At 40.1% G+C, this 22,818-nt stretch overlaps 2 protein-coding genes across 3 annotated transcripts in view; one reads left to right on the forward strand and one right to left on the reverse strand.

The window, feature by feature from the left end:
* Window positions 1-11,726, reverse strand: part of ECD (ecdysoneless cell cycle regulator) — an 83,967-nt gene extending 72,241 nt beyond the window's left edge. Inside the window, exons 1-3 of the mRNA XM_033940634.1 lie at window positions 11,442-11,726; window positions 4,824-5,046; window positions 280-397 (exon numbers count right to left, since the gene is read on the reverse strand). Coding sequence (XP_033796525.1) covers window positions 280-397; window positions 4,824-5,028 — 323 coding nt within the window. The 5' untranslated portion in view covers window positions 5,029-5,046; window positions 11,442-11,726. The remainder of the gene's footprint in view (window positions 1-279; window positions 398-4,823; window positions 5,047-11,441) is intronic.
* FAM149B1 (family with sequence similarity 149 member B1) overlaps window positions 11,697-22,818 on the forward strand; it is a 156,052-nt gene continuing 144,930 nt past the window's right edge. The window contains exons 1-2 of one of the 2 annotated variants that reach the window (XM_033940635.1): window positions 11,697-11,869; window positions 16,790-16,903. In XM_033940635.1, coding sequence (XP_033796526.1) covers window positions 11,823-11,869; window positions 16,790-16,903 — 161 coding nt within the window. In that variant the 5' untranslated portion in view covers window positions 11,697-11,822. The remainder of the gene's footprint in view (window positions 11,870-16,789; window positions 16,904-22,818) is intronic. The other variant, XM_033940636.1, reaches the window with a different exon arrangement.

The raw sequence follows: 22,818 nt of genomic DNA on the forward strand, positions 1-22,818 counted from the left end.
CACTGATGTAATAACAATTCCGGTGCTGGTGTATGTACTTAGTTATGGTTCGAGAAATTAAAGGCTGCCATTCACACAAAGAAAAGTGAAGGAGCCAAGTCTCAGGCAATCCAGTCCTTCGCTGATGCTTCTTTTTTTTACAGGATTAGTTTGTACAATACTTGCTGACAAAAGATCAAAATCTACATATTAATGAATACACCACCTACAAGGTTTTAAACCATAACATATTATGGTACAGTAAACATCATACGAGTAAAGCCTTTGGAGGTACCGTACCTGGCTGCTAACTCAGAAAACTCTTTTGTTATCTGCTGCAGAAGGTACACAATGAACCATTCGTCCTCCACATTATCCCCAAAGTTAGTTGCACCACCAAGATGTGCTGGTGTATCTCCTATTTACAAAGGCAAAAGGCAAACACTTACAGCCTGTCAATGGTTACAGTAAGCATCATCATACTTTCAGGCAGGGCAGTCATCCCTGATCTTTAACCACTGTGTTAGGAAATTCCCTGCTTTCAGGTATCTATTAGACTTTTTCTCCAATTATGTTTCTTGAATTAAGTGAACATCTCTTGGCCCTTTAAATCAAAGTTATCTTTTATTTGGCAAATTTAATCCGTTTATAATGAAGATCATTTGACAGGCCTTAGCCAGCACCTGTTGTCTGAAGTTCCCCATTCTCATCTCTTCCTGCTCCTATAGACCCGCTTATTCTTTTTTAACATATCATAAGATCTTTTATTAAAGATAACAAGTACAAACCACCAGCAAAGGCCAGTAAAAGAATCATCAAGCCAAAAAAACAACAACAGAGACACACACTGTAAACCAGGGCAAAGTGCAGCAGAATATAAACAGGGAAGGGCCTTACTTCCAATTTTTAAACCAAACATACTTCTCCCTCCCATATGAACATTCTTTCTCACTCCCACTCAAGAACACAGCTGAGCTAGAGAATCCCACAGCTTCCTCTTTGGTACCTTTTGCTACCCTAGCTCTTCAGATTCTCTTTCCAATGCTGTGTCTTGCTGCTCTGCTCCTTTACTCACAATGCTCCATCACAGTCTGGGGCGCATTGGCTGAAAAAATGTTTCTGGGGCTGCACAAACGCGCAAATGCTGCAGCAAGGCAGAGGAGGAAGCCGGCAAGACGGTAAACACCCAGGGGCAGCAGAGGAAAACACTGCATCGCCCTCGAATGAGGCCGCACAAAATACTTCACTGGGCCGCAGGTTGGACACCCCTGCGTCTAACATTTAAATACAGCTAGCTTCTGTTTTAACATCTGTCCCTCAGAATTTGTCCACTCTCCTTAATCCCTCTTTCTCCTTTTGCATAGTCATCTTCTTGCTGTTACCTCCAATGTTAAACATACCCAAAGGGAGAAGAGCCATTTAACATATATAACAGATGAAGACCTGTACAGTCTCTCTAGTTCACAGGTGTCAAACTCAAGGTCCGCGGGCCGAATCCAGCCCGCCTGGTCGTTTTATGTGGCCCCCGGTGTTATCTTCTGGCCAGCTCCCTCCCCCTCCTCCTTTTCTCTGGGGTTGTACTGCATACAGAGTCTTGAATCTTAGGGTTTCGTTTGTATATATCAGTATTTTTAGTTTTTGGTTCCGTATTTGCATAGGAGTTATCTGTGTTCTGGTAGGAATGAATGTTGAGAAGCACAGGGATCCTTTTACTAAGGTGCGCTAACGTTTTTAGCGCACGCTGCATTGCCCCGCGCGCTGCATTGCTGCGCGCACTAACCCTGCGCTATGTGCCAAGAACTAACACCAGCTCAATGGTGGCGTTAGCGTCTAGTGCGCGCGCTAAAACCGCTAGCACAGCTTAGTAAAAGGAGCCCATAGTGTGCTTTGTGGTGGTTTAATTTTGTGGTTAACCATTATGTGTTGTTAATAGGATTATATTGTGTGTGTACATCTGAAAAATGAATGGAAAAAATGGTGTTACAATTAGTACTATTATGGGGGCAGGGTCTGGGGTGGAGACTGGACTACGACTTAGCCTGTGTTTTGGATTTCGGCCCCACTTAATGTAACTGAGTTTGACACCCCTGTGTCTAGTCCATCCAACAAGATAAACTCATAGCATAAGGTATGATGCGATACTATATATGCACACTTGATCTTGATTTGTGCTTGCCATTTTCAAGACACACACCATAGAAGTCGGCCAGCACTGGCCTTTCTTTCTAACTACTGAAGCTGTCATTGAAGCCCCACTCCAGCTCATTCAAGTCTGTCCAGCTATGATCAGGGCATAGATAGTAGAAGTCTGCTTGGCACTAGCTTTGCTTTCAAGTTACTGGAGTTGCCATCTAAGCACCACTAAATTTGTTTGGTTCCATTCTCTTTAGGAATTTAACATCTCTCCCAACATAAATGTATAGGTGGCCTATAAACTAAAAGTTAGAGAGGGTGGATGTGCTGTCACAGACAACAACAGTGAGCTCAGAGGTTAGAACTATAAAATTTGAAAGGATAGTTGGGGGGGTAGAACATTAAGGGTTTATTTAAAATATTTATAGACCACCCATCAATCCTTCTAGGCAGAGCACAAAATAACACTCATAAAAGGGGGAGAGTGTGGCACAGTGGTTAAAGTTACAGCCTCAGCACCCTGAGGTTGTGGGTTCAAACCTACGCTGCTCCTTGTGACCCTGGGCAAGACGCTTAATCCCCCCATTGTCCCAGGTACATTAGATGGTACATTGGTGTTTATGTAAACCACTGAGAACTATGTTAAGATTTGGCGGTATATCAAATTTTCTTTTTTTTCCTTTATAAATCTTTTTTTATTTTTAAATCAAATCAACAAGTGCACAAAAATATATCATAAAGTAATTCCAATATAGCACTGTAATCTCTAACACACAAAAACTAATAGTGTAAGATCCCCACCCACCCACACTTCATCACATTCTCAACAAAATAAAATATACTATTTTATACAACATATGGTGGATTTGGTATATCAAATTTTAATAAACAAACAGATAGGATTATGATCCCGCTGGGTCAGACAAGGAAAAATGCTTGAGTACTTAAATAAATTCATGGAAACTATTCTGAGCTCCCCTGGGAGAACAGTATAGAAAATTGAATAAATATAAATAAATAAAAACTACCGCAGACAAAAATACAACCATAATTACCCTCCCCTTTTATCAAGCTGCGCTAGAGGTTTTTAACGCGGGCAAGTGAGGTGAGCGTTTCAACGCTCACAGATGAGCGTCGGAGCATTTACTGTGGCAGCCCGCACTTAAAAACCTCTAGCACACCCTGATAAAGGGTGGTGGTGATAAATCTATACCAAAACAAACATGAAAGCTCTACATCACAATAAAATCTACTAATTTTGATATTTAAATTACTCCATAGGCCTGCTGAAACAACAAAGTTTTTAGGCCACTCTTGAATTCCTTCATATTCTGCAATATTCCAAGATAAGGTAGTACATTTCAAAACTGTGGTCAGGCAATAAAATAAAAAACCCAAGAAGAACAATGCACTATTTGAAATGATAGTACATCTAATTTAGCCATATTTACAGATCTCAATGATCTAGCCCAGGGGTGCCCACACTTTTTGGGCTTGCAAGCTACTTTTAAAATGACCAGATCAAAATGATCTACCAACAATAAAATTTAAAAAAAACCACAGAGCACACTGTACACATAGAAAATGTTAATCATCATTCCTATTCCGGGATTTTTTCAAAGAGGTCAAAGCAGATGACTCTATGCACTGTCACCTCAGTAACAACCATACAAAAATAGACAAATATACCCCCTCCCTTTTTACTAAACCACGATGGCAGTTTTTAAGCGCAGGGAGCTGCGCTGAATGCCCAGCGCTGCTCTCGAAGCTCATAGGCTCCCTGCGCTAAAAAACACTATTGCGGTTTAGTAAAAGGGGATCATAGTGTAAAATATAGACAGCAGATATAAATTCAGACACATTTTGATCACTAAATTTAAAATAAAATCGTTTTTCCTACCTTGTTGTGTGGTGATTTCATGAATCTCTGGTTGCACTTTCTTCTTCTGACTGTGCATCCAATCTTTCTTCCCTTCTTTTAGCCTGTATACTTCCTCTCCTCCAGACCTCATTCCCTCCCCCGACTTTTTCTTCCTCTCTCCCTACCCTTTCTTTTTCCCTGCCTCCCTTTCTTTCTCTCTTCATGCCCCCTTTCTTTTTTTCTGTTTCTCTTCTTTCCTTCTGTCTACCTGTCTGCCCTCTTTCTTTCTCCCTGCCCTCCCCCAAGCCACTGCCACTGCCGCTGGCATCGGAGAACAGGCCCCCAAGCCGCCGCCATCCAATAACAGGCCCCAAAGCCGCCGCCGCTGCCCCAAGCTCTCCCTGCGTCAGGCCGACCAGCATTCCTCTCCCCGACATCAATTCTGCCATCGGAGAGGAAGTTCTGGCTCAGCCAGGCAGTGATTGGCTGGCCAGAACTTTCTCTTTGACTTCAGAATTGACTTCAGGGAGAGGAAGGATGATCAGCCCGGTAGATCGCCAAGACAAAATGAGTCTATCACGGAGCCCGGGATGGGCTCCGCGATCGACTCACTTTGCCTTGGCGATCTACCGGTCGATCGCGATCGACCTTTGGGGCACCCCTGATCTAGCCAGTTGGTATAGTCTTAAACCAGCAGCAACAAACAGAAATTGGGTTGCTTCTGTGTACAAGCTATCCTTAAGACACATGCCGTAACTAAGTAGTCAATGTTTCCTTCCTCCAAAGAGCCAAACAGCAAGGTTTATAATTGTCAGAACTGGTCACAAGGAGAAGAATGCAGCAACCTCACCTTTTACAGCTTTATAGTTGAGATTAAAGGCCTGGTTCTGCCAGATATAAGGAACCAATGTGGATGCCAATCTGGCCAGTATCTGCTCCAGGAGCTGCTGAAGAGTTTCTCTGCGTTGCTCTGGGTCACTTGGTTCTTCAGATACCAAAAAGAGATGGTACTGAACAACATCTTCTACCATTGCCAACTTTCTATTTCCATCCATCTTCTCTCAAAGAAGAATCTTAAAAAAAAAAAAAAAAAAAAAAAAAGGCAAAATACAGTACATGTTGAAGTACAGCATGCATGGAGTGACTAAATCCTTCAAATTTCTACCTCACACTGTGATTTTATTCTCTAAGCTGTGCAGTGCAGAGCAGACCTGCAACTGAGCAGGTCTCTCAGTTTCAAGTACTGCAAGACTTCCCAACTTCCTGCACCATGCAGGTCAAGCTTGCAGAGAGCCAAATCACAATACAGACAAGGGAGCTGTTGCAGTGTGTGAGGTTACCCTACAAAAAAAAATTTTTTTTGGGGGGGGCTTGAAATCAAAGTTCCAGGGTACAGTTTCTAGGTGCCACGACAATATGAACACTTCTACAGCATAAAATGGAATTTTAAAAAAATGGTGGGGGGAGGGCAGAAGAAGTCCAATACTTAACAGCATTTTAAGCTATTTCGCATTATGTTAAATTCTATTTTCTCAGGTTTTTCTAAGGAAACCTCCATATCCAATGCATGCTACAATAGGCTTAATGATAGACACAGTCATGGAAGAAGTTTAAAAAAAAAAAAAAAAAACAGCAATAAAACTTTTTGGAAATGCGAAAAAATTTGACTATGTCGCACCTCTTCTAATAGCAGATAGAACCTGGTCCCTCTTCCCCATTATACAATGGTCAGACTTCAACAAACTCTACAAAAAATACAGTCATGCAGCCTGTGACCTAAACCATTGCCCTCCATATCTACTAAAAAACGCCAGTATCAAATTCCGCTCTCTCCTCCTACAATGGATGCAAACACTGCTCACAGATGGCCTTTTCCCTCAAGACCTCAGCTAAATCATTGTCACCCCTATCCTAAAAGACCCTAAAGGAGTAACGGATCAACTTTCCAACTACAGACCCATAGCATCAATACCACTTTATGTCAAAATAATGGAAGGCCTAGTAGCCAAATTCCTCACTGACTATCTAGAAGATCACAACATACTACACCATACACAATCTGGTTTCAGAACCAATTATAGCACTGAAACACTATTAGGATCCCTCCTGGACACAGCTAGACAACATCTCAGCACAGGAAAAAAAATATTCCTCATACAACTAGATCTACCCGCGGCGTTTGATCTGGTTGACCATAACATTCTTCTACAAATTCTGGATGCAATTGGTATCACAGATAAAGTGCACACATGGTTCCAAGGATTCTTAAAGACCAGATCCTGAGACTTATTTAAATAAAGAAAAAGATGGTTTAGAATTTCTGAAAATGTTAGAGGGTCCAAAAGTTCCTGAACATATAAAACGAAGTTTGGAAGAGCCAATATCATTAAAAGAATTAGAAACAGCTTTGAAATCCCTTAGAGTTGGATCCGCTCCAGGTGGTGATGGATATACAGTGGAATTTTATAAAACATTTCAAAATTTATTATTACCCTATTTATTAAATCTTTTTCAATATCAACTTAATAAAGGATGTATAAATGGCACTATAGCAGAATCTTTAATTATTGTTTTACCAAAGCCAAATAAAGATTCCACATTGGTTTCAAACTATAGGCCAATATCTTTAATAAATGTAGATGGAAAAATATTAGCAAAAATACTTGCATTAAGATTGGCTAATGCTCTTCCCCATATTATAGGTATGCCTCAAACAGGATTCGTTGCTCAAAGACATACATCTCATAATACCAGATTAGCATTCCATATGTTATACTTAACAAAGAAAATGAATGAGCCTACTTTTGCTGTTTCTTTAGATGCAGAAAAGGCTTTTGATAGAATAGAATGGACATTTATGTATCAGGCTATGGAATGGTTTGGTATAAGTCCTGGATTCATACAAATGATACAAACATTATATAGCTCCCCCTCTGCTAGATTATATATAAATAATACATTTTCAGAAAAATTTAATCTACAGAGAGGAGTTAGACAAGGATGTCCCTTGTCTCCTTTACTGTTTGATATAGTTTTAGAACCCTTAATATTAGCAATCCAACAAGTAAAGGAAATACAAGGTATACCTCATTCAGATAGAGAATACAAAATATCAGCTTATGCTGATGATTTATTATTATATTTGAGGAATCCAGAATCCACCATTCCACAATTGCTTGAACTAATTGATAAATTCGGAAAGTTTTCAGGGTATAAGATAAATTGGAATAAATCAGAAATACTTCCATTAAATGTACACTGTACAAAAGGTTTATTTAATACATTCTCTTTTGTTTGGAAGGAGGATACTATTAAATATCTTGGAATTTGGATTTCAAAAGATTTAGAAGACACAATGAAAATTAATGAAAAATGTTTATTACAAAAAGTGACAGAGATGTGTGAACAATGGAATCCTTTACATTTATCTTGGTGGGGAAGAGTACAAACAGTTAAAATGATGATCTTACCTGTAGTTTGTTACCAAATGGGAATGATACCAGTTTTCTTTCAAGAATCTTTTTATACAAAGTTAAATAAGGTATTGACAAAATTTATTTGGCTTGGGAAAAATCCCAGAATTGCTTTAGTGACATTACAAAGACCAATTGCGGAGGGAGGGGTAAATTTTCCCAACTTCTATAGGTATCATCAAGCCTATATTTTACGTCAAGGTATGTATTGGATCCTCCCAGAGCCCACTGATAATATTCCAGATTGGTTCTGGCTTGAATGGAGACTCATGTTTCCTTTACGTCTCAGTCATGTAGTTAGTATCAAAATGCCAAGGCTATACAAAGAACATAAAATATTCATGGATACATGGAAAACTTTAAGATATATAAGTAATCTAACTCCTATTCCAATTAGTAAATCAACAACTCAAACGATTTGGTTAAACCCCAAGATCAAAATAGGCGGTTTCAAAATAATCTGGAAAAACTGGATGACAGCAGGTATTCGTATTTTAGATGATATAATAAAAAATGGAAAGATGCTGGAGTTTTCACAATTGCAACATAAATTTGATCTTAAAAAAACACAATATTTTAAATGGTTGCTATTGAAGCAATCCATTCAGGTAGGGTTCCCTGAATGGAAAAATCTTACTAATTATCACAGTTTGGAATTCCTGTGTTTCCAGATTAATTCAACAGGTCATGAAGCTGCACAGTGGTATAAATTACTATCCGGTTATATAAATAAAAAACCAAAAAATGGTCTTAGAGACATTTGGAGCATTGAGATAAAGCACCAAATTAGTGCATCTCAATGGCCACGACTTTGGTCTTGGAGGCTAAAATGTACGGTATCAGCATCTATGAGACAAACTTGGTTTTTTCTTTTACATAGAGCTTTCTGGACCCCTGTTCGATTACAAAAAATAGATAGCTCTAGGTCAAATAGATGCTGGCATTGTCATGTTGAAATTGGGACATTAGATCATCTTTTATTCTATTGTCCATTCATCTTAACATTCTGGAAATCAATCTGGCCCCAAATAAATAGGATGTTAGAAAATCCGGTAGCCTTGACATATGATACCATATTATTTGGAACAACTATGAGAGCAAGAAGTCAAATATCATCAAGTAATAACAAACTTCTTTTTATTTTAACTGGAATAGCAATACAACAAATCACATTCAATTGGAAAAAACATGACAGATTAAATTATACATTCTGGTGGAATTCTGTATGTCATATATACAAAATGGAGCTCACTATAGCAACACAAAAAGGACATATAGATAAATTTCAAAAAATATGGAGACCATTAACTGAATATTGTAAAGAATGATTAATTTTCCCATGTATAGAATTTGATTAGAAGAAAAAGGGATCATATCTCTAAATATTATATAATATATTAATACTTGATTTATAATATGAAATATGGAAAGAATAGCATTTAAAAATTTTATTCATGTATTACTGAATAGAAGGGAGGGGGGAGGGGATGGGATATTATTATATTAACTAAGAATTATATAAATTTAGTTTTCTGAAATATTAGTATGAATTTATATTGTTGATGTAACATATGAAAATGAATAAAGATTTCTCATTCAGTATTGATAGGGAGGGAGGGAGGGAGGGGAAATTATTATATTCAATAATAATTATATTAATTTAAATTTCTTACATAATATTATAACTTTATAAAATATTGATTTTCTAAAGAAATTTTAAATTTGATATTAATCTGTAAGTTAATCAAGTGTGATTATTCAAGTTTATAATGAATTTATTTAAAACACTTGTTGTAACATAAGAAAATGAATAAAGATTTATAAAACAAAAGACCAGATCCTACAGAGTAAAATCAAGCAGCGAAAAGTCATAACCCTGGTCCAACCCCTGTGGTGTACCTCAGGGATCCCCTTTATCCCCCACACTCTTCAACCTCTACATCGCGTCCCTCGGCACCTGTCTAGATAAATCAAACATAATCTCCTACAGCTACGCAGACGACATCACCATTCTTCTCCCTTTTGATCAACTAAAACCCTCCATGACAGACACTATACATAAAACATTAGAAACAATAACATCTTGGATGAAAGACCACAAACTGAAACTAAACTCAGAAAAAACAAAATTAATTCTCCTAGAAAATGATAAGACACCATCCATTACAAACCTAGTAATCAACTCAACCACATTCCTCATGCAAATCACTCTAAAACTACTGGGAGTTATGATTGACAGGTGCTGTACCATGCAACCACAAATCAACAAAATAATACAGAAATCCTTTGCAATCATGAGAAACCTAAGACAAGTGCAAAAATTCTGCGACAAAACTCAATTCCGGATCCTAGTTCAAGCCCTAATGCTGGGTCTACTAGACTATTGTAACATTCTCTATCTACCCTGCCCCACGATCATGATTAAACAACTGCAAACAATCCAGAACACAGCCCTGAGACTCATCTACTCTCTGAGAAAACATGACCACATCATCGAGGCGTACCTCCACTCACACTGACTACCAATCCAAGCAAGAATACAATTCAAGTTCTACTGTCTTCTATTTAAAACCATGAACGGAAACAGCCCAATATACCTAAACAACTGTCTAATCCGAACCACCTCAACCAGACAAAGGAGAACCCACACTCCATTCACATGCCCCCCAATCAGAGAAGTCAAACGGAAAAAACGGTATAATGGCCTCCTGGCCACACAAGCAGCGAGATTAGACCGCCAACTCTCTACTTTGCTGATAACGACCCCTGACTACAGAACATTTAGAAAAGAAATAAAAACCATACTATTTAAAAAATCCCTGATACCCAATCAAAACCAACCTAACGCCTCCCCACTCTCTAAAACAACCTAACGCCACAAGAACCACCTCATCTCTATGAACCAAGTTGACTACTCTCTAACTATTCTATAATTCCTCTGGAAATGGCCAGATAGATCCTTTTTGTAATCCGCCTTGAACCGCAAGGTAATGGCGGAATAGAAATCATTAATGTAATGTAATAAAAGCTCACTGGCTCCCTATTCCACACAGAATAACCTATAAAATCATACTTTTAACATTCAAAACACTCCGTAACAACCAGCCAGAATTCTTAAACAATTTTCTAATTCCCCACACCCCAGCTAGAACACTGAGATCACAATCACAAAATCTCTCAACGGTTCCATCTCTCCATATTATTAGCACTACACGAACAACAAACTTCTCCGTCACAGCCCCATCTCTTTGGAACTCTTACCTTATGAAACATTATCTTCATTTCTGCTTTGGTTATCAGATGGGCTCTCCCTTCCTTTTGTATTTCTCCTATATGGCTCTCTTTCCTATTTTATAATGTAATTCTTTACCTTAATCTTATCGTTCCAGTAGGTCCTGTATGTTTTAATGTACGCTATCCTATTTTACTATTTTTATTATGTATAAACCGCTTAGAAAACTGATAGGCGGTATACAAATTTGTATGAAACTTGATAAGCTTGCAGAAATCCTCAAACGAGTTTCCCTTTGGAAATGGGTAACTTGACTACTCTACCCATTAAGCCTCTCCATTCAAAGCATATGCTTGCATAGTCCCCATACTCACTCACAAACTATTACTGCTATCATATCAACAATGAGGCTCTGGACTTTTCCCTGATACTTCTAGAGAGATAAAATAATGCAAGGGAGGGGTATCACAAATATATGCTTGCCTAGGGCCCAATAAAGTGTTAACCTGGCCCTGGATAAAGGGTACCATGCTTGAAGGACAAGGCAGCTCTTCTTCAGCTCATTTCAATCCAAAGTAGCCCTAACTTAACAATTGCTAAAGATCACTACCATAAGCAAAATTAGATAGCAGGGCGATATGGAAGTGGGATGTCAGGGATTGGAGAGTCAGAGAGGAGCGGAGAAAGACAGGGTGGTGTAGGGTTGGAGCGGAGTTCATGAAGCATGAGCTTAGATCTGGAGATGTGAAAATTCACTACTCACAAAGCACTAGGCAGCGGTTGAGAGACCGACCCCGCGGTCCTGCGACTGCGTTCTCCCTGGAGCGAAAAAGGACGAGCTCGAAACGGTCCTCAGATCAATCGGCTTCCCTTTAGTGAGTCCAAAAGAGAGTAAAAAATCAACATCTCTTCACCAAGGTTCCAAATCATGTCATTTTCCGCAAGCAACTCTCGACTTGGCGCACTCGTCGACGTTAATACACCGCGCCCGTGCTCAGACGTCTTTTTTTATGCGACGCGCCAAACATATGACGTAGTTGGGAATCTAGGATACGGTGGGAGCGTTGTTATGGCGCTCTCGGTGTGAATGTAGAGGGACAGCTCTGATAATTTAAAGGAGAATGAGCCCGTGAGTTGGGGGATAATGATTTCAAGATACAAACGGAAACCTGTGATTCAAAGCCCGGGGAGGTAAGGATTTTTAATATCCTAAACCACACCATATCCACTGATATCTCTATCATATTGTATGTAACCTAGCTATTAACAGACAACCCCATCACTTCCTGTCCTTAACAGTAACACAAATCACCCCATCCAATGCAAAGGTTACTTGAGAGTAACACAGATTTATCATACACTTGGTTTAAATTGATTTCAGTTAAATACAGTGCATCAAAAGATTCTAAAGCCTTTAAAAACTTTAAAATGTATAACTCGATGAAGAAATCAATATACTGTAATACTATAAGGGCAGTAATATGCTCAGAAAGTGTAATAAATATATATAAATGATCAGGATGGCAGGGCTTTTCGACCCATGAAGAGTCATTTTTCCTACAAACAAATATTTGTATCCTTTTTGTCTCAAACATTTGGCTCTATGAGGAGGATAAGTTCTGTTCTCTGTTGGAGTTTTTTTGATGGGCCCCAGCAGGAGTTACATAGTGCATGCTGTTTTGTTGATAGGATAGACTTTGAGAGTACAGTACAAGTCCAAAAATCTGGATGCCAGAAATATGGATCACTTGATAATCTGGACCCTTTAAAATTACAATCCAGACTCTTGGTGAAAGAGAGAGAGAGATGGTAATACTGGAGCTTTTATAGTAAATGTTACAAACAGGAAAAAATAAACATTCATAAACAAATTTTACTGTAAAGTACCTATGTTTTGTATGACTGTCCTAATATTGGTTAATTCAGTAATATTTAAGTGCCCGGAACCAACTATTTTGAAAAATGAAACATTCTGTATTTGTTAGTGAATATTTGACAAAATTGGCTTGCTCGTCTCTTCTTTATTCCTTACTTTTGAATTTTAAAAGTACTACCTGAGAATCTAAAAATCCAAACTGACCCAATCCCCGAGCAGTCTGGATTTTTGGATTTGTGCTATAACATGTGCTATTTGCAGAGTTCACCTATTGCCACTGAAATAGTATATATAAAAATCCTGTTCCTGGCTGCTGCTGCTCAAAATCCATCTACTGATGGAGCTACAGGCTTGCAGACTGAAAAAAGCCAGAAGCTGACAGATGAAGAAGTCACTGTCTTAGATGAATAGGCTTGTGTGAACTACAGCAAGAACTGGGAAGCTGCCTGAGAGTTGAGAAAGGCAAAACAGGTAATTCTTTGATCAGCTGATATGGGGAGAAGGGAATAAAAGGAAGAGATGGGTGTGAGGGAAAGATGGAAGAAGTCGAAGATGGGGAAGAGAGATAAAACATCTCTAGCCCCACCCATTAACATAGGTACTAATTTGACTGTAAATGTTTTGTTGATTTCAGTTTGTATACTAGAATATGCTATTTCTTCATATCTAAAAAAATGTTTCAATTTTCAGTAATTCAGACGGTGATCTATATCAAAACGCTTATCTCTTGAATGCTGTGGGAAGGGGTGCAAAATCCACTTTCCCACAAACTGAGTACAGCTGAGTCAGGTTAGGCAGGTAGGCAACAGCAAGCCTATTGTTACACATATAGGGGGCCCAGAGTGAAAATATAAGGGATGAGGGAGCTCACCAGCAGGCTAATCCTCCTTCGATTTCTGACTGGTAAAGGCAGTTGTCATGGTTGCACCTTCCTGAAGCTCACCCTGGGCAGCATAAGAACATAAGAATTGCCATACTGAGACAGACCGAAGGTCCATCAAGCCCAGTATCCTGTTTCCAACAGTGGCCAACCCAGGTCCCAAGCATCTAGCTAGATCCCAAGTAGCAAACAGATTCTATAGTGCTTATCCTAGGAATAAACAGTGGATTTCCCCGAGCCATCTCAATAATGGCCTATGGCAGGGGTAGGGAACTGCGGTCCTCGAGAGCCGTATTCCAGTCGGGTTTTCAGGATGTCCCCAATGAATATGCATGAGATCTATTTGCATGCACTGCTTTCAATGCATATTCATTGGGGACATCCTGAAAACCGGACTGGAATACGGCTCTCGAGGACCGGAGTTCACTACCCCTGGCCTATGGACTTCTCTTTTAGGTCAAACCTTTTTTAAACTCTGCTAAGATAACTGAGTTCACCATATTCTCTGGCAACGAATTCCAGAGTTTAAGTACACGTTGTGTGAAGAAATATTTTCTCCAATTTGTTTTAAATCTATTACTTAGTAACTTCATCGCATGCCTCCTAGTCCTAGTATTTTTTAAAATAGTGAACAAGCAATTCACATCTACCCTTTCCACTCCACTCATTATTTTATAGACCTCTATCATATCACCCCTGAGCCATCTCTTCTCCAAGCTGAAGAGCCCTAGCCAGTTTAGCCTTTCCTCATAGGGAAATCGTCTTGTCCTTTTTATCATTTTTGTTGCCCTTTGTACCTTTTCTAATTCTGCTATATCTTTTCTGAGATATGGCAACCAGAACTATACGCAGTATTTAAGGTGTGGCTGGACCATAGAGTGATACAAGGACATTATAACATTTTCATGGTAGTTGGCTAATGGTGTGTTTTCAGCTCCATTTCTTCTCCACTGGCTAGATCCCCTACTCCCGCCCCTGCTGATCAGTGGCAAGAAGCAGAAGAGAACAGCAGGATGTTGGTTATACAGTATGGGGCTCATAATTTAAAAGAAAAAAACCAAACAACGTTCAAAAAGTTGCCTAAATCGGTACTTGGACGATCAGAAAGACAGATCGTCCAAGTACCGATAATCAAAGCTGGCTTTAGACATATCAAAACCAGCTTAGGCCTTTACCCTGCCTCTGAATGCCTAGAGCAAAAAGAGGTGTTTTTAGAGGAGGGGAAAGGGCGGGAGGTGAGCCGACCTAGACTTAGTCGTACTGCAAGTATAACCAAAAGTCTAAGGAGATCGTCCAGTCGGAACTTATGTTTTGACCTAGACCAATTCAAAACAGGTATAAGTTCCGAATAGGGACCACTGAGCTGATTGCAGCTGCTACAATCAGCTCAGCAGCCCCAGCAACCTCCCCCACCCCCACCACAACGATCGCAGCAGGAGAAATGCCTAATCTCTCGTGCCACGTTCGCGATCCCCCCTCCCCGACAAAATCCCGAAATGGCAGGAGGGATCCCAAGCCTTCCTGCCGGTATTTGCAGGGTGGGGGGGGGGTGTTGGCAGGAGGGCCTGTGCTCCCTCCTGCCGGTATTTCCAAGGGGGGTGTTGGCAGGAGGACTTGGGCTCCCTCCTGCTGGTATTATTGGGGGGTCAAGGGTTCGTCTTCCAGCAGGGGGGCTTGTGATCCCTCCTGTCAGTATTGTCGGGTGGGGAGGTCTGGGGGGCCTTCTTCGGCAGGAGGGCCTGTGCTCCCTCCTGCCGGTATTTGCAAGTGGGGTGTTGGCAGGAGGACTTGGGCTCCCTCCTGCTGGTATTATTGGGGGATTGAGGGTTCGCCTTCCAGCAGGGGGGCTTGGGATCCCTCCTGCCAGTATTGGGGGGGGGGAGGTCGGGGGTCCATCTTCGGCAGGAAGGCTTGGTATCCCTCCTGCCGGTTTGGGGTTTTGTCGGGGGGAGGGGGGATTGCGATCGTGGCAGGAGAGATTAGGCATCTCTCCTGCCATGATCGTTGCGGTCGGGGGGGGGGGGGGGCAGTTACAGGATTCTGTAAATAGCGTTGTTTTATGACAGATGCTGGTTACAGAATCCTGCTTTTAGGCGAAGGACTGGCCCCTCCGCCTAAAAGGTCTGGGTTTGGGCGTTTTGGACTTGGGCGATTTTTGGGTCGGGAATGTGGTATAGGGATAGACGTAGTGGCACTCTGGGCGAGTAAATTGCTGAACATGCAGGTAGGCCATTCTCAAAAAAACCCTCAATTTGGACGTTTTTTTTGAGAATGGATATTTCCCTGCTGCCAATTTCAGCGTATACTGACTTAGGCCAAAAGGGGACTTAGATGGGTTTTTATTTATTATGCCCCTTTCTGTCTTCCTTATCTGCTGCCATGGCCTAAACTGCTGCTTTGAACCATATGGCTGAACTCATGTTTTAAAGCAGCAAACAGGTCAACAGCAGAGGAGGCAGATATGATTTTTTTTTAATATATATATTGCCATGGAACATGAGAAAGAGGGAATTGAAGGAAAAATTACTTGAAAAGTAAGGATACTTAAAATTCACCACCCACACAAACTCCCCCCCAAAATTAAAATTATTCAGGCTTATAGCAAACTACTTTATTTTTATGCAAATTATACGTTACTCCACAGATAACAGGATTATTTTGTAATACTTGTGGAAAGCTAAAGAGATAGAGGTTTCAGCTTTAGCAGTTTAATAAGATGCTAAAAAGGTTTTGATTGAGTAGAGTGGGCGTATTTACTTTAAGCCTTATATTAGTTTGGTTTGGAAAATTTTGTTCTAATTGTATGTTGTATGGGGTCCCTATAGTGTAGGTTGTTGGTGAATAGTCATCTTTTAGGTTATTTTTGTTTTGGGTAAGAAGTGCTGGTTATCTTTTCCTGCATTGATCATTTTACTGCTGTATCTAAAAAAAAAAAAAAAAGCTGAACTTTATTTTTTCAGAGAGCTTTTTAAACAAGCAAGCTGTAAGGACTTCTTCTTTTGAGATGCTGTTGAACTTGGTGGCTATGTCAAAGTTATCTTTGTGTCTTTGTACTGAAAAAGAGAAAGAACCCGCTGCCTTTTTTTTTTTTTTTTTTACTCAGAGAAACAGGAACTGTCTAAAAAGTTTAAATTGTCTTTTTTTCTGAAAGGCAGGTGTTGCCAATTAATATTTTACCTGTTGTAAAAAATCCCCCAGAGGACATTGCAAAATGTATTTTTCCCCTTCTTTTACACACCTATAATAGCAAAGATTAGATTTTTTTTTTATTCTAATGCATTTCTGTTGTCATGTACCTAGCCTCAAGTTTACAGGTTTGTCATCTGACGTTTGTAAATGGTTTCTCTTTCCTTAGTCATGGTCTTGCAAAGACTGATTTAGAGGCACACCCTCTGCCGGAGATGTTGGTTAAGTCCTCCCCAGATATCTTTAGCAGCGAGAGCTATGACACAAGCTCAGAGTGCAAAAGGTAAGTGCTGTATTACTGTGGATCTAACTAAAAGGTTAATTGGAGCCAGAACCTCCATTTTTCTGAAATCCTGGCCCTTTACCAGGTACTGAGTAATCCTCATGGAATCACAGGCAATCACATCTGGAGCAGTGCCAGGGTACCCAGGAGCAACTAAGAGCCTTTCTCCTCCTTTTTATCTTTCTTTATTTGCCATCTGCCACCAATCCAGATAAGACTCAGGCCATGTCCTTTTTGCACTGCTGCTAGGACAAAAGAGAAAGAGAGAATCTGTTCCAAAATGCATATGTGTGTTTTGAGATGGAGGATCTCCCTTCCCACTGAATTCTAAATCTTTCTTTTTCCATGGCCTTCACAATAGAGAGCTGCACCAGGAATGGGGATTGCAGGAATCCCGTGCAACCCCTGGGTTCCCGCAGGTATGGAAGAAGTTGCCTTGGGATTCCAACAGAAGAGTAGTCAAAATCTGTGTGTCCAGAATGAGACTTGGAATGCACTGAGAGAGGCAGTTGAAGCACCAGAATGAGGCTTGGAACACCCATTGATTGAATAGTGAATATCATTAAAAATAAAAAACAACCCCATAGTAGGCTATTGAGGTTGGTAGAAAACAAAGGGCTGTGAGCAAGTAAATAATAGCATCGACTCCTACAGGTACAGTTGGGGATGGAGGAGATTAATTGTGGGGGTGGAATAAAGCTTAGTGGGTAAGGAGGGAATGTTTTAGATTCCTTTGGGGATCGGTTAAATTTCTGTCCCCGTGCAACTCTCTACTTCATGTCCACCCCTCATCTTGTCTTTCTTCTTTCCCCTTTCTGTTGTTCTGTCTTTCTCTCTGCCCCCTTTCCCCTCTCTATAGTAAAGAAAATACATAGGAGCAGAGGATACATCCTTTTCAGAAGACAGCAAGCAAACCATATGAAGAAAAAACTTGTACTTGGTCCTGGGTCTATAAAAATGTGATTATCTCTTCAGCATTAGTGGAAGCTGGTTGTATAACATAACAACATAAAAACTAACTTCTATACCGCAATTATCACTAAGTTCTATGCGGTTCACAAAAGATTATAAGTACAAAAGATGAAAATGAGAGGCAAAGCATGCCTAATTTCCAAAGGATTCTACGAAAAGGTATGTCTTTAAAGCACGTCAAAATTGTTGATAAGAGTCAACCGACATAATTAAGAAATTCAAATCCTTATCCCATAATGCCGCTTGGAAGGACAGCAGACGTTGTTGAAATCTTTTAAATTTACAACCCTTAGCAGCCTTGTAGGCAAAATATAGGCATGTTGGATACTATCCCTGGGAGCATTTTGATTAAATACAAGTTTTTTTCTTTATATGGTCTGCTTGTTGCCTTCTGTTGTTCCACATTGGATTTTGTAGACCAGGAGTGCCCACACTTTTTTGGCTTGCGAGCTACTTTTAAAATGACCAAGTCAAAATGATCTACCAACAATAAAATTTAAAAAAACACAGCACACTACACAGAGAAAATGTTAATTATCATTTGTATTCGGGGGATTTATCAGAGGTCAAGGCAGATGACTTTAAAATATGCAATGTCACCTCAGTAACAACCATACAAAAATAGACAAATATACCCCCTCCCCTTTTACTAAAACACGATAGCGGTTTTTAGCGCAGGAAGCTATGCTGAATGCCCTGCGCTGCATGCCCTGCACTGCTCTCGATGCTCATAGGCTCCCTGTGCTAAAAACCACTATTGCGGTTTAGTAAAAGGGGGCCAAAGTGCAAAATATAGACAGCAGATATAAATTCTCAAAATGGACACATTTTGATCACTAAATTGAAAACATATCATTTTTCCTACCTTTTTGTCTGGAGATTTCATGAGTCTCTGGTTGCACTTCCTTCTTCTGTAAAGCCATTATTTTTTTCTTTCTCTCTCCCCCTGGCCCCACCCCTTTCTCTCTCTCCCTGGCTCCCCCTCTTTATTTCTGCCTTTCTTTTTCTCTCCCCTTGCCCCCCAAGCCATCGTGCCGATTTCTCCACTTCACCGATTCTTTCCCTACCTCCACCCCCAAGCCACCAACGCGATTTCTCCCTGCTGCTTCCCCGAGCCAGGCCTGGCGCATACAAGCGCCGGGCCCACAAGACTTCACTTCTGACATCAATTCTAACGTCGGGGAGGAAGTTCCAGGCCAGCCAGGCAGCGATTGGATGGCCCAGAAGTTCCTCTCCAACGTCAGAATTGAAGTCGGAGGTGAAGTTTTCTAAGTCCGGCGTTTGTACGTGCCAGACCTGGCTTGGAGAAGCAGCAGGGAGAAAAAGATTGCAAAGGCAACGTGATCGACTTGCGTTGCCTTTCCGATCTACTGGTCAATCACGATCGACCATTTGGGCACCACTGTTGTAGACCAATTGCCTTGCTGTTTCCTTACACCTACATCTTTTCAGGACATCATCTGCTCATCCCTTTTGCCTCCCTAACCCAGATGCTATGGTTCAAACTCCATGCTGCCTGCTCAGAGCTCTTTCTCATCCCTCATCTATGTCAATCTCTGCTCCTCCCCAGTAATGTTTTATAACTCATTAGTGATGCTTCATACACTTATGACACTCATCCTTCTTGACCTGCAACCAGGGATGCTGATCCTTTACACAGCTTTTCCTCCCCAGTAATGTTCAACCTTTACACACTTTTCCTGGTGATGTTCCTCAATAACTTCCCACATCTTATATGAACATTCTGCTACATTCTACTCCCATGCTTCCAGCTGCCACAGGACTTCTCATGTATGGTCAGTTTGCTCAAGTTTCAAGTTTTTATTTGTTTATTATCCTGCCTATTGGGGATCCTTCGCGGCAGCTTATAATCTAAAAATAATTCGATACATAAAAGGAGAGGGGTTAGACAAAGACATGATTTTTATGGGGAGGAGGGAAGAACTGCAATAAAAATAGAAAGGTAGGGGGGGATAATACAATAGGGGGTGCTACTATGTCTAGTCTTTATTCAGCCTCAATAAATATAGCATGATTACGTTTCTGGTGAAGGATGTTTAGTTCAAGAGTAAAGATGCATTATGGAAGAGAGAGGTTGTTAGGTCTGATTTGAAGGATTCTAAGGAGGTGTTAAGGTGTATATGAACTGGATGTGAGTTCCAGAGTTTGGGTTCATTTACGTAAATAGTAGCTTGATAAACGTGCTCATGAATAATTTCTCTGTGTGTGGAGAGCTCTTTGCAGGATTTAGGGTATAAGATGTAACAGAAGATAGAGTGGTTCATTTGATTGTAGTGTTTTGAAAACCAGTAATAATATTTTGTAGGTGATGTGATGAGTGATTGATAACTATTGTGATTTTTTAAATAATGGGGTAATGTGGTCAGATTTTTTTGCATTGTGTATGAGCCATAAAGCAGTGTTTTGGATGTTTTGTAGTCTTTTGAGTTCTTTTATTTTTATATTCTTGAACAAAGTTGCAATAATTTAATATTAATTGCTAGATTATTAATGAGTATACCAGTATATTTATTGCAGAAGGGCAGAGTACCAGCCAAAGAGAGGAGGTCTTAATAGAATTTGAAATGTGTAAGAAAGTTGTGAGTCCATTTTGTCTACATAAGAACATAACATAAGAATTGCCGCTGCTGAGTCAAACCAGTGGTCCATCGTGCCCAGCAGTCCACTCACGCGGCGGCTTTAGGTCAAAGACCAGTGCCCTAACTGAGACTAGCCTTACCTGCGTACGTTCTGGTTCAGCAGGAACTTGTCTAACTTTGTTTTGAATCCCTGGAGGGTGTCTAGGACAATTGGGACAGGTAAACTACTGGAAGAAATGGAAAAAATAGTACTCATACCTATACCAAAATCGGCAAATGCAGATCTCTCCAAGCCCTCGAATTACAGACCCATTGCTGGCATACCCATATTCACCAAAACAACCTCACCGAAACCATCAGGACCAAACCTAACTACCGTGTTTCCCCGATGATAAGGCAGGGCCATCAAATAAGACAGCCCCCCCTTTTTAGAAAAAAATGTAAAATAAGGCACCCCCCCGCAAATAAGCCACCCACCGATACCTGCGCTTACCCGAATCGGGTGGTACGGTGGGTGACTCCGTGTGGTCCCTCCGTCTACCGTATTTGCCTCCATGGCTGCGTGCCGCGCCTCGTCATGAAGTGAAGAGGAGGAAGTGACAGGACTGCAGCGCACGCACGTGACTCCGCGCAAGGAAACACAGGCAGCTTCCCTCATCCCTCCCTAACGGAGACTGCAGGAGTTTGTTCACGGCCAGAACATCCAAAAGTGAGACATGCAGACAGGTTTCTTTTGCTGTGAGCAATACCACTTACTGTATATAAAGCCTGTTTAAAATGCATACGGTATATAAACAATGGTTTCACATTGTCAAGTCCCCTCTGATGCTGCACTACAGAATAATCTCTTTACTGTGTTTCCCTGATGGAGAACATTGGGGACATTAAATGGTACAATATATGGTATGATGGATAAAGCTGGCCATACACGGTACGATTTTTCGGCCGACCGATTCTTCAGCCAACCGTTTTCTTCCTCCAACGAACGCATTGCGAACGTACCTATCGCAAACGTAATAAAATTCTGTTTTTTTTCAACAATAACTGTGTACTGTAGTCTTCTTCATGGGTAAATAAGGCATCCCCCCGAAAATAAGCCCTAGAGCATATTTTGGCCTTCCAAAAAAAATAAGAGTGTCTTACCATCGGGGAAACAGGGTATACTACTTTTCGAAAGAAACTAAAGACCCTTCTTTTTGACTCCATATGCTCTACCAGCAACCAAGTCCAACCTACACCTACAACGAACACTTCTTCCATCACACTATAACCTAACTCTTATCTACACAATTATTATGATTGCAACCAGAACCTTTCTCAGTTCCTCATCAGTTAATGACCCTTACAGATTCCCTCTTCTCATGACTTCATTGTCTTACTGCTTGTTACGTTTTTAAAAAATTATCATTTATTTATATTTTCAAATAAACAACCAAGCATTTAATATCTTGTACAGATTAAGATAGAATGAGATCAAATCCAAATATGAAATTAAACATAAATAAATTAAGGCATTTATTAATCTATCTCAAGTCCTTAATAAACTTCGAGATCCAAGATTAAATCAGAGTGATTACAGGACAAAAAAGAATATTGAAAATAATTAGGAAAGCTGTGGTCTGTAGCTGTTTAAGAGTCAATTCTATTCTTTAGAGGCTGTTACATTAACTTCTTTTCCAAGATGTTTAAGAGATATAAACTAGACAACTGATTTGGTTCCAGAAAAACATATTTTACTGATTGATATCTTATTATGCACTGCGCGGAAACCTAAGAAAGAAGATTCCACCATTTGAGGTTACAGCTGGTCTTAATAAAAAAAACTGTTGCCTCTTTTTTTGTGTTTCCCTGGAAACATCAGGATAAATCTGGATTTTGTGTCCCAAAAATTCTTTAGATCTATTCTTGAAATACATTCTCATGATCCATTCTTTATCAGGCAAAAGCGCTACTGTTAGTATAAGTGTTGCCGGTATGGCAACACTTACATCTGAGGCTTCCAGTAAATTAGTAACGTCCAGTGGAGTATCTTGTTGATTTTTAATTTCAATTTGTTGCCCTTGCTTCTATGGAATATAGTAAGCTCTAACAAAGGGAGGAATGGACCACTCAGGTTCATTTAATACTTCCATAAAATATCGCTTTAACATATCAAATAGGGGTTATCAAAGGTAATTTGGAAAATTCAGAAGACGTAGATTATTTACACGACTTTGATTTTCCAGGATTTCTACTTTTCTCCTTAAATTATAATTATCAGTCATTACTTCTTCCTGAATTTTCTTTATAGAAATTACATCTGTTGTTATTTTTTGAGTTTCATTTTTGGAAATAAGTAGATCT

The sequence above is a fragment of the Geotrypetes seraphini genome, chromosome 4 (assembly GCF_902459505.1).
Source record: "Geotrypetes seraphini chromosome 4, aGeoSer1.1, whole genome shotgun sequence".
NCBI classification, from domain to species: domain Eukaryota; kingdom Metazoa; phylum Chordata; class Amphibia; order Gymnophiona; family Dermophiidae; genus Geotrypetes; species Geotrypetes seraphini.